Below are 18,691 nucleotides of genomic sequence, written 5' to 3'. Positions count from 1 at the left end.
ACCTGCAAGTCTTTTTGGCTTGTGGGAGGAAACCGGAGCACCCAGAGAAAACCCACGCAGACACAGGGAGAACTTGCAAACTCCACACAGGCAGTACCCGGAATCGAACCCGGGTCCCTGGAGCTGTGAGGCTGCGGTGCTAACCACTGCGCCACTGTGCTGCCCTTGAAAAATAGAAATTGAAAAGAGTGAGGGGAGATCTCATAGAAACCTATAAAATTCTAACAGGACTTGACAGGGTAGATGCAGGAAGGATGTTCCCGATGGTGGGGGAGTCCAGAACCAGGGGTCATAGTCTAAGGATACGGGGTAAACCTTTCATGACTGAGATGAGGAGAAATTTCTTCACCCAGAGAATGGTGAGCCTGTGGAATTTGCTACCACAGAAAGCAGTTGAGGCCAAAACATTGTATGCTTTCAAGAGGAGTTAGATATAGTTCTTGGGTCGAAAGGGATCAAAGGGTATGGGGCGAAAGCGGGAACAGGTTACTGAATTGGATAATCAACCATGATCATAATGAATGGCGGAGCAGGCTTGAAGGGCCGAATGGCCTACTCCTGCTCCTATTTTCTATGTTTCAATTACCGAAGACTAAATTTAGAATTGCGCTCCCTCTCATTGGGCTTGTTATGTGTTGGCTATAAAAGTTCTCTTGAATGCATTTCAAGAATGTTGTCCCCTCTGTGCCCTTCACACTGTTTGTATCCCAGTTGATACTGGGGTAGTTGAAATCCCCAACTATTATTGCCCTATAGTTTTTTCACTCAGAAATTTGCCTACATATTTGTCCTTCTACCTCCCTCTTACTCTTTGGGGGTCTATAGTACAATCCTGGTAATGTGACTGCCCCTTTTTTATTTCTGAGCTCCACCCATATGGCCTCGTTTGATGATTCATTTAGAATATCATTCCTCCTCAAAACTGTGTTGATTCCTTAACTAATAATGCTACACCCCCTCCTTTTTTTATCTCCCTCTCTATCCCGCCTGAAAACTCTATATCCAGGGTTGTTGAGCTGCCATTCTTGCCCCTCTTTCAGCCAAGTTTCCGTTCTAGCAACGATATCGTGCCTATCTGTGTCCTCAACTCATCGGCTTTATTTGCTATACTCCTTGCATTTAAATAAATACCCTTTAAAACTGCCAAATTCCTGTGCTGCCCACTTTTTAATCTTTGCTTCTTCTGTCTTTCAGAGTCACTCGCTAATTTTCTGTCTCCTGTTCCCTGCCCTGAAATTGTCCTATCTAAGACTGCACTCAGGTTCCCATCCCCCTGCCAAACTACTTAAAACCATCCCCAACAGCACTAGCAAAGCTTCCTGCAAGGATATTTGTCCCAGTCCTGTTCAGGTGCAGACCGTCCAGCTTGTACAGGTCCCACCTTCCCCAGAATCGGTCCCAATGCCCCAGAAATCTGAAGACCTCCCTCCTGCACCATCTCTCCAGCCATGCATTCATCTTGTGTATTCTCCTATTTCTATACTCACTAACACATGGTCTTGGGAGTAATCTGGAGATTACTACCTTTGAGGTCCTACTTGCTAATCTTGTTCCTAACTCCCCAAACTCAGTCTGCAGGACCTCATCCCTCTTCCTATGTCATTGGTACCAATGTGGACCACGACCTCCGGCTGTTCACCCTCGCCCCCTAGAATGCTCAGTGATATCCATGACCCTTGCACCAGGGAGGCAACATACCATCCTGGAGCCACGTCTGAGACCACACAAACACCTGTCTGTTCCCCTAACTGCACCACTATTGCTGTCTTGTCCTTTCTCCTCCCTCCCTGCACAGCTGAGCCACCCATGATACTTTGGTCAATGACTCTCCTTGCACTCTCCAGAGGAACCCTCTTTCCCATCAGTACGCAGAACTGAATACCGGTTAGAAAGTGGGATGCCCTCCGGGAACCCCTGCACTACCTTCCTTGACCACCTTGTCTGTCTGGCAGCTAGCCAATCCCTCTCTGCCTGTGCTGTCTTAAGCTCTGGGGTGACTACCTCCTGAACGCTATCCACGTCGTCCTCGCCTCACGGATGCACGACTGTGACTCCAGGCGCCGCTCGAGTTCTGAAACCCGGAGCTCAAGCTTCTACAGGCGATGACACTTTCTGCAGATGTGTTTGTCAAGAATACATGGTGCATCCATGACTTCCCACATACCACAGGAGGCACATTCTGCTTGGCCGAGCTGCCTTGCCATTACTTATCTTGAGGAGGACCTTGTGGTACTCTCCAGTGAAGGGGGAACTTCTGATGACAGAGGCAATTTACATGAATAGGGCAGTTCTTCCAGCTCCTCCATCCACAGAGACTCTACCTTCCTGTAAGTGCAGCATACCTTTAAGAGCTGCTGCCCTTCAGATTCCATGCCCCATATGTAACCCATTTTTTTGGCCCAATCACAGAATTCTATTTCCCAAAAGTGTTAAATGCAAAATGATAATTTCACAAGTTAGTTGACTAATGCTCAGACAGTTTTGTCACAAGTGTCACACAGACTGTGGTCTATAACCATACCAATACAAATATGATGAAAATAAATAGCTGCATCAGAAAGAGGAGGGAATTTATTTCACTCATTATGAAAGATGGGTAATTCACACAATCCTTCTTGCAGTCATTATCATGAAATAAACTCAATATTGCAGCCTTCATGGGACGTTATCCTTCATTTAATTTAAAATTTCTCATCGAGTGTATTCAAAGCTCAGAAAATGGGAACTGGTAACCTTTATCCACCTTTACTTTTGTAATATGCAGTAGAGTATTGAAGTTGAATTCAGTGACGTGTTAAAGATTGACTCTGGGAGAATGATGAATTGGGTTTAGGAGAATCATGTTCAATGAAGCACCAGATATACCTTTCCCACTGGAAGGAACTTTACAGGAAAACAATGTTTTCTGGGGAAAAAAGCATTTTAGATAGCAACTATTATACTCAAAGAACAGATTAGCAAGATTGAGGGGGGAGTTCTATTTTACAGCATATTATGTTAATGAGTAATGTTAGTGCAGAGATTAAGAACCAAAACTAGCATCTCCTCCAATGCTGCCTGTTCCCGCTTTCGCCCCATACCCTTTGATCCCTTTAGACCCAAGTGCAGAAGGCTTGCCAATGTGTATCAAATTCTGACAATATTACTATGCACAAGGGAGTATGCCAGAGCATAAAAGACAAAGAATGAGGCATGCTCAACGCTTCCTACAGAACTGTTGCAAATTAATTGCATCCTGCTTCTGAGAGAGATCAGAAGAAGTGTTGTCAGGGAGATGCTGGATGAATATGACCACAGCTTGGAGAGAGCAGGTTTTTTTCTCTCTTCCAGATAATAGGACTCCAGTTCAAATTCCAGAGTGAACCTCCGGGGAGAATTCCAGTATTTGTTGTGCAGCCACATTGCTTAGAACTCAATGTTGCTATTTTGGTTTGTAGTCTGATTCATCAAACATGTATACATGGTTCGGAGTGAAAATTCTTTTCATATTGAGAGACAGGGAAGGAGGTGATATTGTGAGCCTACTGCGTTCCTTGATAAATCCACATTCTAATTACCTGCCAAAATTTACACGGAGAAAGCTTTTTTGAGGTATTGTCTAACACCAATCTCATATCTAACATAACTTAATTGCACACTCCAAAAAGATTGAGTTAATTAAATGTTTGTGTTGTATTTGTCTTAATTTCTATGCCTAAGGTATGTGTTAGGACCAAAAGTTGGGAGTCCTGATTCCCTGTCAATTTCCATAATCCATCAGAAGATCCCATAATTATACTGAATACTGGAGATTCTTGTCTGTGCATGTGTGTAATAACTGATGTAATGATAAATCATGATCTCGATTTCTGCTTGAAAAGCTGGCCATTCTCAGTTTGAGGCTGGTTTGAGAGCAATTTCTGAATAAGGTCTCGTGAGGTTGAACAATCACTCATGGCAACATCCAAAGATTAGGAAGAGGCAGGTTTCTATGTGAGATGAGTGTAATTCGCTTTCATTGAGTTTGAGCATCATTACAGTACAATTCAACCATGCACACCGCTGTTCTTCACATTGGATCAGCTATCTCCTTCAATTCTGTTTGTCACCGTTTTGTGTATCAGGCTAAAGTAGTGGGTCGGGAACTATTGTTGACATTTCTGAAGAATACATTAACAGTGTCAGCAAGGGACTGAAATTCCGGTCTTCTGTCTAATTTTAGTGAAAAAATTAATGTGAATTAAAAATGGCAACCACTTTTCAAATCACATCTGCTTTTTCACTAAAATTAGCATGGGCATGTAATTTGGCTTCAAGTGTGACTATACTGTCTGCTTTACAGGAAGATAAATCTCCAAATCATTATTGTGAGGGACAATCCTGCAAATGGTTAGCTGTAATTAATCTATATTAATGACGTGGAGGAGGGGGCAGAGTGTAATATATCCAAATTTGCTGATGATACAAAAGTAGTTGGGAGGGCATGTTGTGATGAGGACATAAGGAATCTGTAAGGGGATATAGATAGGTTGAGTGAGTGGGCAAAAACTTGGCAGATGGAATTTAATGTCGGAAAGTGTGAGGTCATGCACTTTGGTAGGAAGAATCAAAAGGCAGACTATTATTTAAATGGAGAGAGACTTCAAAAAAGTCCAGCACAGAGGGATCTGGGTGTTCTTGTGCATGAAACTCAAAAAGTTAGCATGCAGGTGCAGCAAGTAATTAAGAAGGCAAATGGAATTTTGGCCTTTATTGCTAGGAGGTTGGAGTTTAAAAATAGGGAAGTCTTGTTACAACTGTACAGGGTGTTGGTGAGGCTGCAACTGGAGTACTGTGTACAGTTTTGGTCCCCGTACTTAAGGAAAGATATGCTGGCATTGGAAGCAGGTCAAAAGAGATTCACTAGACTGATTCCTGGGATGAAGGGGTTGACTTATCAAAAATGGCTAAAAAGTTAGGCCTTTATTCATTAGAGTTGAGAAGAATGAGAGGTGATTTTATTAAAAAGTACAAGATTCTGAGGGGATTTGAGAGGGTTGATGTTGAGAAGAGGTTTCCACTAGTGGGGGAATCTCAAACTAGGGGACATAATTGCAGAATAAGGGGACACTCATTTAAAACTGAGATGTGAAGAAATTTCTTCTCTCAGAGGGTAGTGAATGTCTGGAATTCTCTACCCCAGAGAGTTGTGGAGGCTAGATCATTGAAAATATTTAAAGAGGAGGTAGATAGATTTTTGAAATATCAGGGAGTTGAGGGCAATGAGGAGCTGGCACAAAAGAGGAGTTGAGGTCTGGGCAGATCAGCCATGATCTTATTGAATGGCGGGGAAGGCTTCAGGGGCCGAATGGACTACTCTTGCTCCTAGTTCTTATGTTCTTATGTACAGAAGGCTTGGTTATATTGCTCACTCAGTTGAGTGTGTTTTTTTTTATTCATGGGATGTGGGCGCCGCTGGCTAGGCCAGCATTTGTTCCCATCCCTAATTGCCCTTGAGAAGGTGGTGGTGAGCTGCCTTCTTGAACCGCTGCAGTCCATGTGAGGTAGGTACACCCACAGTGCTGTTAGGAAGGGAGTTCCAGGATTTTGACCCAGCAACGGAGAAGGAACAGCGATATAGCTCCAAGTCAGGATGGTGTTTGGCTTGGAGAGGAACTTGCAGGTGATGGTGTTCCCATGCATTTGCTGCCCTTGCCCTTCTAGGTGGTAGAGGTCGTGGGTTTGGAAGGTGCTGTCTAAGGAGCCTTGGTGCATTGCTGCAGTGCATCTTGTAGACGGTACACACTGCTACCACTTTGCATCAATGGTGGAGGGAGTGAATGTTTGTGGATGGGGTGCCAATCATGCGGGCTGCTTTGGCCTGGATAGTGTCGAGCTTCTTGAGTGTTGTTGGAGCTGCACCCATCCAGGCAAGTGGAGAGTATTCCATCACACTCCTGACTTGTCCCTTGTAGATGGTGGGCAGGCTTTGGGGAGTCAGGGGGTGAGTTACTCGCCTCAGGTTTCCTTGCCTCTGACCTGCTCTTGTAGCCATGGTATTTATATGGCTACTCCAGTTCAGTTTCTGGTCAATGGTAGCCCCTAGGATGTTAATAGTGGGGGTTTCAGTGATCATAATGCCATTGAGTGTCAAGGGGAGATGGTTAGATTCTCTTTTGTTGGAGATGGTCATTGCCTTTGCATTTGTGTGGCACGAATGTTACTTGCCACTTATCAGCCCAAGCCTGGATATTGTCCAGGTCTTGCTGCATTTCTACATGGACTGCTTCAGTATCTGAGGAGTCGCGAATGGTACTGAACATTGTGCAATCATCAGCGAACATCCCCACTTCTGACCTTGTGATTGAAGGAAGGTAAATAATGAAGCAGCTGAAGATGGTTGGGCCTAGGACACTACCCTGAAGAATTCCTGCAGTGATGTCCTGAAAATCAGATGATTGACCTTCAACAACCACAACCATCTTCCTTTGTGCTAGGTATGACTCCAACCAGCGGAGAGTTTTCCCCCTGATTCCCATTGACCTCAGTTTTGCTAGGGCTCCTTGATATCATACCTGGTCAAATGCTGCCTTGATGTCAAGGGCAGTCACTCTCACCTCACCTCTTGAGTTCAGCTCTTTTGTCCATGTTTGAACCAAGGCTGTAATGAGGTCAGGAGCTGAGTGGCCCTGGCGGAACCCAAACTGAGCGTCACTGAGCAGGTTATTGCGAAGCAAGTGCCGCTTGATAGCACTGTTGATGACACCTTCCATCACTTTACTGATGATTGAGAGTAGACTGATGGGGCAGTAATTGGCAGGGTTGGACATGTCCTACTTTTTGTGTACAGGACATACCATACCTGGGCAATTTTCCACATTGCCGGGTAGATGCCAGTTTTGTAGCTGTACTGGAACAGCTTGGCTAGGGGTGTGGCACGTTCTGGAGCACAGGTCTTCAGTACTATTGCCGGAGTATTGTCAGGGCCCATAGTATTTGCAGTATCCAGTGCCTTTAGTTGTTTCTTGATATCACACGGAGTGAATTGAATTGGCTGAAGTCTGGCATCTGTGACGCTGGGGACTTCAGGAGGAGGTCGAGATGGATTATCTACTCGGCACTTCTGGCTGAAGATTGTTGCAAATGCTTCAGCTTTATCTTTTGCACTGATGTGCTGGGCTCCCCCATCATTGAGGATGGGAATATTTGTTGTGCCACCTCCTCCAGTTAGTTGTTTAATTGTCCACCACCATTCATGGCTGGATGTGGCAGAACTGCAGAGCTTAGATCTGATCCATTGGTTATGGGATTGCTTAGCTCAGTCTATTGCATGCTGCTTATGCAGTTTGGCATGCAGGTTGAGTACAATTCTGCTGCTGATGATGACCCACAGCGCATCATGGATGCCCAGTTTTGCATTGCTAGATCTGTTCAAAATCTATCCCATTTAGCAGGGTGGTAGTGCCACACAACACGATGGAGGGTACCCTCCACATGAAGGCGGGACTTTGTCTCCACAAGGGCTGTGCAGTGATCACTCCTACTAATACTTTCATGGACAGGTGCATCTGCGGCAGGCAGATTGGTGAGGACGAGGTCAAGTCTGTTTTTCCCTCTTGTTGGTTCCCTCACCACCTGCTGCATACCCAGTCTAGGAGCTATGTCCTTTAGGACTCGGCCAGTAGTGGTGCTACCGAGCTGCTCTTGGTGATGGACATTGAAGTCCCCCACCCAGAGTACATTCTGTGCCCTTGCCACCTTTAATGCTTTCTCCAAGTGGTGTTCAACTTGGAGAAGTACTGACTCATCGGCTGAGGGAGGGCGGTAGGTGGTAATCAGCAGGAGGTTTCCTTGCTCATGTTTGACCTGATGCCATGAGACTTCATGGGGTTCGGAATCAATGTTAAGGACTCCCAGGGCATCTCCCTACTGACTGTATACCACTGTGCCGCCACCTCTGCTGGGTCTGTCCTGCCGGTGGGACAGGACATTCCTGGGGATGGTGATAGCAGTGTCTAGGATATTGTTTGTAAGGTACGATTCTGTGATTACGACTATGTCAGGCTGCTACTTGACTAGTCTGTGGGACAACTCTCCCAACTTTGGCACAAGCCCCCGGATGTTAATAAGGAGGACTTTGCAGGGTCGACAGGGCTGCGTTTGCCATTGTCGTTTCCGGTGTCTAGGTCGATGCTGGGTGGTCCGTCCGATTTAATTCTTTTTTATTGACTTCGTAGCGGTTATATACAACTAGGTGGCTTGCTATGCCATTTCAGAGGGCATGTAACCACATAGTCAACCACATTGCTGTGGGTCTGGAGTAACATGTAGGCCAGACCAGCAGATTTCCTCCCCTAAAGAGCTTTAGTGAACCAGATGAGTTTTCAACAACAATCGACAATGGCTTCATGGCCATCATTAGACTAGCTTTTAATTCTAGATTTATAAATTGAATTTAAATTCCACCTTCTGCTGTGGCGGGATTCGAACCCATGTCCCCAGAGCAATACCCTGGATCTCTGGGTTACTAGCTCAGTGACAATACCACTGCGCCACCGCCTGAAGACATTAAACTAAAACTATGCAGTTTCCCGGTAGGACTTGGCCTTGTTTGGTTTTTCGGCACCAAAACACGAGAAGCATTCAAGCCAGGTTGGTGATGAAAAGAAGAGCCACTAGGCTGATTCCTGGAGTCAAAAGATTGCGTTATGAGGAAAGATCGGAGAAATCAAGCTCTTCTGCCTTGAAAGGAAGAGATCAAAGAGGCACCTTACATGAGCATACCTAACCTCTTAGGTATGGTTCATGTGGAGAACTTTTCAGTCTATAGTCGGACCCTCAGACAAGGGGGCATAGTTAAAACTGGCGAAGGGGAAGTGTTTGAGATAGCTATCTGAAAGTACTTTGTCATATTTAGAATAGCCAACACTTGGAATGATCTTTGCTTAAAGTAGCAGAGTTGGAAACTTAGACTTCTTCAAGAAACTGTTAAATAATGGCACCGTAGGTATTCTATTCTGGATGGATGAGCTAATCATGGAGACAGTACTTTACCACTTTGAAGCACTGCTTGTTGGGATCTAATGCAATGTGCTAGCATGTTGTGCCTATCTTCTCACTTTCAATGATCAAATCAACTTTGGATAAATCTTTACTTAGAATCATAAAATGATATGGCGCAGAAGGAAGTCGTTTGGTTCATTGTGTCTGTGCCAGCTCTTTGAAAGAGCTATCCAATTAGTCTATCTCCCGTGCTCTTTCTCCATTGCCCTGCAATTTTTTTCCCTTCATGTATTTACCCAATTCCCTTTTAAAAGTTATTATTGAATTTGCTTCCATCACCCTTTCAAGCAGAGCATTCCAGATCATAACAACTTACTGTGATCTTTTTTCCTCATGTCCCCTCTGGCTGTTTTGTTCATTACTTTAAATCTGTGTTCTCTGGTTACCGATCCTTCTGCCACTGGAAACCATTTCTCCTTATTCACTCTATCAAACCCCTTCATGATTTTGAACATCTCTATCTAATCTCCCTTTAATTTTCTCTGCTCTAAGCAGAATAACCCTAGTTTCTCTAGTCTCTCAATGTGGCTGAAGTCTTTCATCCTTGGTACCTTCCTAATAAATCTCCTCTGAACCCGCTCTTAAGACCTTGACATCCTTCCTATAGAGTGATGCCCAGTATTGGACACAAGACTCCAGCTGAGGTCTAACCAGTGTTTTATAAAGGTTTAGCATGACTTGCTTACTTTTGTACTCTATGTCCCTATTTATAAAGCCAAGGATTCCATAGGCCTTTTTAACTTCATTTAAGTAGAGAATTTCAAAGCCTGCCTTCTTCCCACTCACTCCTATTATATAGAATTGTAGATGCAAGCATAAAGTGTTCCACTTAAAGAAAACAGAAACACTTTTTCATGTTCTCAAAGCATTTCACAGCCATTGAATTTTTTTAGATGTAGTCACTGCTGTTTTGTAGGGAAATGCTGAACAATTTTGTTGTGAAAATGATACCTGTTAAACATTTGCTCTGGATTCATTTTAAATTAATGGCTTTGGTACAAAGGTTTAGAATCTGGTTAGTTTTAATGCCAATTCTTCAAAATGCTCACGCAAGTGAATTATTTCTTGTTAGGCACTTATCTAAATTTATAATTTACCGACAAATAAAATAAGCTAGAAGAATGTACATTTTAATACATGTGGTGTATTTTTCCAAAACCAAGAGCTGGGATGTGTGGCTAGGCTTGGCTATAAATGTAGAACAAAATACTTTTGTAATAAATAAATAAAAAGCACTGTGACGATGAACCGGTAGGTAACATAAAATGTGGTTTTATTCCCTCAATCCCTCGTGTGGATAGTGTGGGAGGAGATAAGAGTATTGGAGAGGGCAACGTCACAGAACCACTATTACATTCTCCTGGTGGCTGGCAAGAAACTGATATTGGCTGTGGTTGGGGAGCAGATGTCCCACTTTGTTGTGGAAGGAGGCAAGTCTCAGATGTGATTAGCATGATTGAAGTCTAAAATCCTTTATACAACAGCTGACATTTAATAAATTCTTTAAACTTCACTCTATGCTTCTGCCGGTCTGGGACTGAAGTCTCATTGAATGAATATTAATTAAAAATCAAAGAGTCAAAGCATGTCTACAACGCAGAAGGAGGCCATTCAGCCTGTCAAATCTGTGCCAGCTCTCTGAAAGAGTAACTCACCTAGTCCCACTCCCCGGCCTTTTCCTCATAGCCCTGCAAATGTTTTCTCTTGGGTAATTATCCAGTTCTCTTTTGACGGCCTTGATCGAATCTGCCTCCACTACACTCTCAGGCAGAGCATTCCAGATTGTAACAACTCACTGCATAAAAAAAGATTTTCCATATTTCTCCTCTGGTTCTTTTGCCAATCACCTTAAGTCACTGTCCTCTGGTTCTGGATCCTTCAGCCAATGGGAACAGTTTCTCCCTATCTACTCTGTCCAGACCCCTCATGAATTTGAACAGCTCTATCAAATCTCCTCTTAATCTTCTCCTCCAAGGAGAACAAACCCAGCTTCTCCAAGCTACCTGAAGTTATTCATCCCCAAAACCATTCTCGTGAATTTTTTTTGCACCCTCTCTAATGCCTTCACATCCTGCCTAAAGTTTGGTGCCCAGAACTGGAAACAAAACTCCAGCTCAGGCCAATCCAGTGTTTTATACAGGTTCCTCATAACTTCCTTATTCTTGTATTCTATGCCCCTTTTTATAATTCCCATGATCCCGAATGCCTTATTAATCGCTTTCTCAACCTGCCCTGCAACCTTCAGTGATTTGTGCACGTATACCTGACTTCTCCTGCATCCTCTTTAGAATTGTACTCTTTAATTCATATTGTCTCTTCTCATTCTTCCTACCAAAATGAATCACTTCACACTTTTCTGCATCTTACTCTCTATTTCTTTCGTTATCCAGGGAGCTCTGATTCTTCATCCAGGGAGCTCTGTTGTACTATTCACTGAATTATTGCAAAGGCAACATAGTACAGTAGGAATCCCCTCTATAATTCCACAGGGCAAAGTACTTGAGAGGTTTTACCTGTACACAAGACAATGATAAAAGGAAGCACCCTGTGAGGTGGCAGAAGAAAGGATTAAGAACCAGCCAGCATTGGCAGTGTTGATCGACACACTATCATGGGTCTTGATGGAGTAAATAAGAAGAAACTGTTTCCAGTGGCAAAAAGCTCTGTAATCTGCCCTAGATTTCCCTTGTTTGTGAATTTATGGAAGGATTTTTACCTCACTATAAAGCAAAATTTCCATTTTAGCTTCATTGCTACCAAAGGAGAAGAACATAACAAATAAGGGAAAATCATTGTTCCCTCACTTACATTCAAAATCCTTTCGAGCCACCTTTTGCCCAGAAACTGAATTGCAGATGCCAGAAAACTGGCAGTTGTGATGTCCATCTCGCCTTTTTAAAAAAAATAAAAATTGGCTGTTATCTCTGTGACGTGCTGCAATCTTGTCCTAAACTGTCGAGATTCCTGCCCATCTGTTCAGTTAGCTTCAAGAAGCAGCATTCCAATCTGGTGTCAGCTTAGCCTGACTTCCTGCCCCCATCATCCTGTTACAAAGAAAGAAAGAGATTTCATTCATACAGGATCTTCTGCAACCTCAGTGCATTCCAAAGCAATTCACAGCCAATGCTGTACTTTTGAAGTGTAGTCACTGTGGTAATATAGGGATACACAGCAGCCAATTTGCACACTGTAAGGTTCCACAAGAATCAACAGATTTGAGGGATAAACGTTGGCCAGGATGACTGGATGTCCCTATTAGGGGGAAATAATAAGAATAGTGTAGATAAATGGAATGGAACTGGTGGCTGTGCCTTCAGCTGCCTGGACTCCATGCTCTGGAATTCTCTCCCTAAACATCTCCACCTCTCTCTCTAAGATTCTTCTTAAAACCAACCTCTTGCATCAAGCTTCTGGCCACCTGTCCTAATGTCAACTTTTATATGGCTCAGTTGCAAATTTTGTTTAATAGTGCTACTGTGAAGTGCCTTGGGACGGTTTACTATGTTAAAGGTGCTATATCAATGTAAGCTGTTGTTGTTTCGTGCATTGGTAAAATATTCTAATCTGGCAATTGAAACTCCTCCCGAACAGAGGAATAGTTCATGACTGGTACTGTTTCTGTGCCATTTCAGTACAGATTGGAAAGGACGACCCTTCTTACACAGTGAGTTTTCAGTTGGTCAGAATGTTCCCTGTGGTTCTTTTGTCAGTGGCCGAGAAGACCAAAGAGCAGGCGTCTCTGGTCGGAGGAGCCATGGTGACTGGGATGTCCACAGTTGCTCAGAAGACAGTGGAAGGAGCTGGAAACATAGCAGCTGCTACTGGACTGGTGAAGAAGGATCAATTGGTGAAGCAGGTTAGCTTTCTAAAATTCATTTCAGTTTTTTCCCCAAGGCCATAATAGACCCACCTCACTCAAATCTGCTTGGTTATGGTTTGCATATTATTAAATGATGTATTCCTCTTGTATTGCATTGAAAATGAGCATTTGATGTCATCATCATCTGAACATAATCTTCTGCCTCTGCAGAGACTTGAATGGCCCCAGGCTTCAAAGGAATAATACAAGCAGAATAGTTATATTAAAAATGGTTATATTAAAAATGGTTTCGTAAGCATTTGAGAGAGCGGAAGCTCAGAGGAGCTGAGAATATTAACAAGAAAATGCAGCAATGGGCTGGTTATTCTGAACTTGTACATTGCATCAAACCATCTCTGATGGAAATGTTTAGCTCCCTGGTCTGGCATTAGCTACCGAGCAGTGTTTAAGCAGGAGTTGGTTTAGTCTGAGTGTGTTCTTCAGATCGATTCAGTCCTGGGAGATTAGAAAATTTTCTAATAGGGAAAAGCTTCCATCATCAGTGGTGTGTATGGATAAGTCATGTGAGCTATGAAAATAGGGTCATTTTATAGTCAGAGAAGACTTGTGGCACAGCAGTAGTGAGCTACGTTTTATGCTAAGACTATTGAGATGAGCACCAAAACAGAATTCAGAACCCGAAGTGGGTTATTGGGTTATTTCAAGTTGGTATGTAAACACCAGGATATTACCCATTTTGGATTCAGATTAGGGTGAGTCCTGTGAAAATAATTTTTCATAAAAACATACAGGATCTTTGGTTTTATTAATAGAAAAAAGCATGAAAGTTATGCTAAACCGTTATAAAACACTGATCACACGAGAGTGTTGTGTTCAGCTCGGAGCACCACACTTTAGGAAGGATGTCAAGGGCGCAGAAGAGATTTTTTAGAATGGTGTCAGGGATGAGGGACTTCAGTAACATGGATAGACTGGAGAAGCTGCAATTATTCTCCTTAGGCCAGAGACAGTTAAGAGGAGATTGACAGAAGAGTTCAAAATTATGAATGGTTTTGATAAAGTAACAAAGGAGAAATCATTTCTCGTGGCAGAAGGGTCAGCAACCAGCGAACAAAAATTCAAGGCGATTGACAGATGAACAGAGATGACATGAGGAAAGATCTTTTTTGCTAAGTGAGTTGGAATACGGTGCCTGAAAGGTTGGTGGAAACAGATTCAGTCGTAACTTTCAAGAGAGCATTATATAATTACTGAAGAGCAATAATTTACAGGGCCGTGGGGAAAGAGCAGGAGAGTGCGATTAATTGGATAGTTCTACCAACAGCCAGCACAGGCACGATGGGCCAAATGGCCTTCTTCTGAGTTGCATCATTCCATGATTTTATGGCTGGAACTTGATAGACCACTAATGAGCGGACTGGTGGCGGGGGTGGGGGGCCATAGAATTGAGTGGGAAATGGGGTGTGGGTGGGGGGGAGTTGTTCCCAACCATATCCCGCCCCCACTGCCCCTAAGCGGGGCAGCAGCGAGAAACAGCCAGCCCACCCCAGTCCAATCAAGGCTAATTAACTGCCACTTAAGGGCCTCCTCCCACTGCCGCATGTATTTTGCCCTCGGCGGCCTGACATCAAAGGCCCCAAGTACCCGACTGGTAAAACTAGGCGGCATTCTTGCGGTCTGTGGGATGGGGGGGAGGTCCCTCCTGATCGGGCCCTCTGTGGGGGAGCCCCAACCGCCCCAACACACAACACTCCCTGTCCCCTCCCAACCGACCCCCCATTGCCTCGATGGGGTCCTGCCGATTGCCCCCGGTGAAGCCCTAAAAACTTACCTGAGTTCTGGGGCCATCCTTCCTGTTGCCTCTGATGGCTGGGTGTAGACCCAGCAGTGGCATTGCTCTCGGTGGCGCTGCTGGGACTAAGAGCTGCCAGCCCGCTAATTGGCCAGCAGCACCATTAGGTGGAACTTCCTGCCTCAAGGAGGTGGTCGTCCCACCCAAGACCAATTAAAGGCCTGGGGAGCAAAAAATCCCAGCCTTACTCCCCAGGCCCGGCAGGGGCGAGCTCGCCAGTGGGTGAGGCCTCCCATCCAATGTAAAATTCAGCCTATGACTCTATGACGTGCCTTGTTCCTAGCTTTTGGGGCAGAGTGCCTCTCTGAACCATACAGGAGAGTCTTCCTGTCGCTCACTTCTTAAATACATGTTTCCATGTTTGCTGATGCTCTTGCTACTTGCAGGAACTGGTTGAGGAAACCTCTCGCCTGATGTTCCTTGCGAAAATGTAATGGTTTAAATGTCTCTTTAACAGAATCAATTCTGATGCTGTGTTGAAGAGTAACAGTTTATACTTGCCACAAAATTGAGCAATTTTGGGGTCGGGGTAAACAAGCAGGCATTCAGTCTCAGTCAAACAACTTTCTTAGACTGGGTCTGTGGCAGGTGGTGAGGGAACCAACAAGAGGAAGAAATATACTTGACCTCATCCTCACCAATCTGCCTGCCGCAGATGCATCTGTCCATGACAGTATTGGTCTTCACATTGAGGATACCCTCCATCGTGTTGTGCCACTAACATCGTGCTAAATGAGATAGATTTTGAACAGATCTAGCAATGCAAAACTGGGCATCCATGAGGCGCTGTGGGCCATCAGCAGCAGCAGCAGAATTGTACTCAACCACAATCTGTAACCCCATGGCCCGGCATATCCCCCACTCTACCGTTACCATCAAGCCGGGAGATCAACCCTGGTTCAATGAAGAGTGCAGGAGGGCATGCCAGGAGCAGCACCGGGCATACCTCAAAATGAGGTGTCAACCTGGTGAAGCTACAACCCAGGACTACCTGCATGCCAAACTGCATAAGCAGCATGCAATAAACAGAGCTAAGCAATCCCATAACCAACGGATCAGATCTAAGCTCTACAGTCCTGCCACATCCAGTCGTGAATGGTGGTGGACAGTTAAACTAACTGGAGGAGGTGGCTCAACAAATATCCACACCTTCAATGTTGGGGGAGCCCAGCATATCAGTAAGGATGAAACATTTGCAACAATCTTCAGCCAGAAGTGCTGAGTTGATGATCCTTCTCGGCCTCCTCCTGAAGTCCCCAGCATCACAGATGCCAGACTTCAGCCAATTCGATTCACTCTGCATGATATCAAGAAACGACTGAGGGCACTGGATACTGCAAAGGCTATGGGTCCTGACAATATTCCAGTAATAGTACTGAAGACCTGTGCTCCAGAACTTGCTGCACCCCTAGCCAAGTTGTTCCAGTATAACTACAACACTGGCATCTACCCGGCAATGTAGAAAATTGCCCAGGTATGGTATGTCCTGTACACAAAAAGTAGGACAAATCCAACCCGGCCAATTACCACCCATCAGTCTAAATCATCAGTAAAGTGATGGAAGGTGTCGTCGACAGTGCTACCAAGCGGCACTTGCTTAGCAATAACCTGCTCACTGACGCTCAGTTGGGGTTCCGCCAGGGCCAGTCAGCTCCTGACCTCATTACTGCCTTGGTTCAAACATGGACAAAAGAGCTGAACTCAAGAGGTGAGGTGAGAGTGACTGCCCTTGACATCAAGGCAGCATTTGACTGTGTATGGCATCAAGGAGCCCGAGCAAAATTGGAGTCAATAGGAATCAGGGGGAAAACTCTCCACTGGTTGGAGTCATACCTAGCACAAAGGAAAATGGTTGTGGTTGTTGGAGGTCAATCATCTGATCTTCGGCACATCACTGTAGGAGTTCCTCAGGGTTGTGTCCTAGGCCCAACCATCTTCAGCTGCTTCATCAATGACCTTCCTTCAATCATAAGGTCAGAAGTGGAGATGTTCGCTGATGATTGCACAATGTTCAGCACCATTCGCGACTCCACAGATACTGAAGCAGTCCGTGTAGAAATGCAGCAGAACCTGGACAATATCCAGACTTGGCCTGATAAGTGGCAAGTAACATTTGCGCCACACAACTGCAAAGGCTATGGGCCCTGACAACATTCCAGCAATAGTACTGAAGACCTGTGCTCCAGAACGTGCCGCGCCCCTAGCCAAGCTGTTCCAGTACATGTACAACACTGGCATCTCAAACAAGAAAATCTAACCATCTCCGCTTGACATTTAATGGCATTACGATCACTGAATCCCCCTCTGTCAACATCCTGGGGGTTACCATTGACCAGAAACTGAACTGGAGTAGCCATATAAATACCGTGGCTACAAGAGCAGGTCAGAGGCTAAGAATCCTGAGGTGAGTAACTCATCTCCTGACTCCCCAAAGCCTGTCCACCATCTACAAGGCACAAGTCAGGAGTGTGATGGAATACTCTCTATTTGCCTGGATGAATGCAGCTCCAACACCACTCAAAAAGCTCGACACCATCCAGGACAAAGCAGCCCGCTTGATTGTCACCCCATCTACAAACATTCACTTCCTCCACCACTGATGCACAGTGGCAGCAGTGTGCACCATCTACAAGATGCACTGCAGCAACGCTCCAAGGCCCCTTAGACAGCACCTTCCAAACCCACGACCTCTACCACCTAGGAGGACAAGGGCAGCAAATGCATAGGAACACCACCACCTGCAAGTTCCCCGCCAAGCCACACACTCTCCTGACTTGGAACTATATCGCCGTTCCTTCACTGTCGCTGGGTCAAAAACCTGGAACTCCCTTCCTAACAGCACTGTAGGTGTATCTATCCCACATGGACTGCAGGGGTTCAAGGAGGCAGCTCACCACCACCTTCTCAAGGGCAATTAGGGATGGGCAATAAATGCTGGCCTAGCCAGCGACGCCCACATCCCATGAATGAATAAAAAAAACTTTCAGAAGCCCACAGTGGGTAGCCCCTGTACTGTGCACAATCAAACTTCTGTGGGCTTATTATTTGAGTTATCACAAATGACAAACAGGCCATGAAATAAGCAGCCAAGAGATAAGTTCTGATAAAAGGTCACTGACATGAAACGTTAACTCTGCTTCTCTCTCCACCGATGCTGCCAGACCTGCTGAGTATTTCCAGCATTTCTTGTTTTTATTTCAGATAAGTGCACCACCCTTTCTGTAATCGATGAATGGATATATCACAGCAACTATTCACCACTGTGGATCATGCTGTCATTTATGAGGTCTGTGCTGGAATACATTTAAAAACAAAATGTTATCTTCCTTCACCTCTTTGACCAGTAACGCTATTCTAGAAAATCACAGCACAGAGGCCATTCATTCCAGTGGTGCTGCTAACTCTTCAATAGAACCATGTATTATGCTCCCATTTTCATGTTCTTTTCTTGTGTGTTTCCTTTTACTTTTTATTCAAATCTCCTTTTGAGAAAGGAAAAACTTGCATTTATGTAGTGTTCCTCATCATCTCAGAACATCCCAATTTTTTCTCAGCTAGCTAATTATTTTTCATGTGTAGTCACTGTTGTAATGCAGAGAAATGCAAGTCCATTTGGTCAGAGCAAGGTCCTACGAACAGCAATGAGATAAATGAAGCAGATGTTCTGTTTTAGTGATGTTTATTGAGGGTAAATGTTGGCCAGAGCACTGGGAGAACTCCCCTGCTCTTCTTCGAATTGTTCTGTGTGATCTTTTACGTCCACTTCAGAAGGGTCTCAGTTTAGTATCTCATTCAAAAGGCGGTACCTCCAACAGTACTGAACTAATGTGCCAAGCTAGATTTTGTGCTCAGATCTCCAGAGTCTCCACAATCTTCTGACTCTGAGTGCTACCACTGAGCTAAGGTTGACATAATTTTCAGAAGTCATGATGCATTTGGAACTAATGCTGAAATCCAATAATAGTTGCAGAAGGAAAACTGCCATTAGTGTGTGCAAC

At 44.6% G+C, this 18,691-nt stretch overlaps 1 protein-coding gene across 1 annotated transcript in view; it reads left to right on the top strand.

The window, feature by feature from the left end:
* Positions 1-18,691, top strand: part of LOC137360845 (alpha-synuclein-like) — a 91,726-nt gene that overhangs the window by 10,890 nt on the left and 62,145 nt on the right. Inside the window, exon 4 of the mRNA XM_068026028.1 lies at positions 12,732-12,877. Coding sequence (XP_067882129.1) covers positions 12,732-12,877 — 146 coding nt within the window. The remainder of the gene's footprint in view (positions 1-12,731; positions 12,878-18,691) is intronic.

The sequence above is a fragment of the Heterodontus francisci genome, chromosome 1 (assembly GCF_036365525.1).
Source record: "Heterodontus francisci isolate sHetFra1 chromosome 1, sHetFra1.hap1, whole genome shotgun sequence".
NCBI classification, from domain to species: Eukaryota; Metazoa; Chordata; class Chondrichthyes; order Heterodontiformes; family Heterodontidae; genus Heterodontus; species Heterodontus francisci.
Note: the sequence above shows the minus strand (reverse complement) of the source record. Positions and strands in the feature narration are given on the sequence as shown.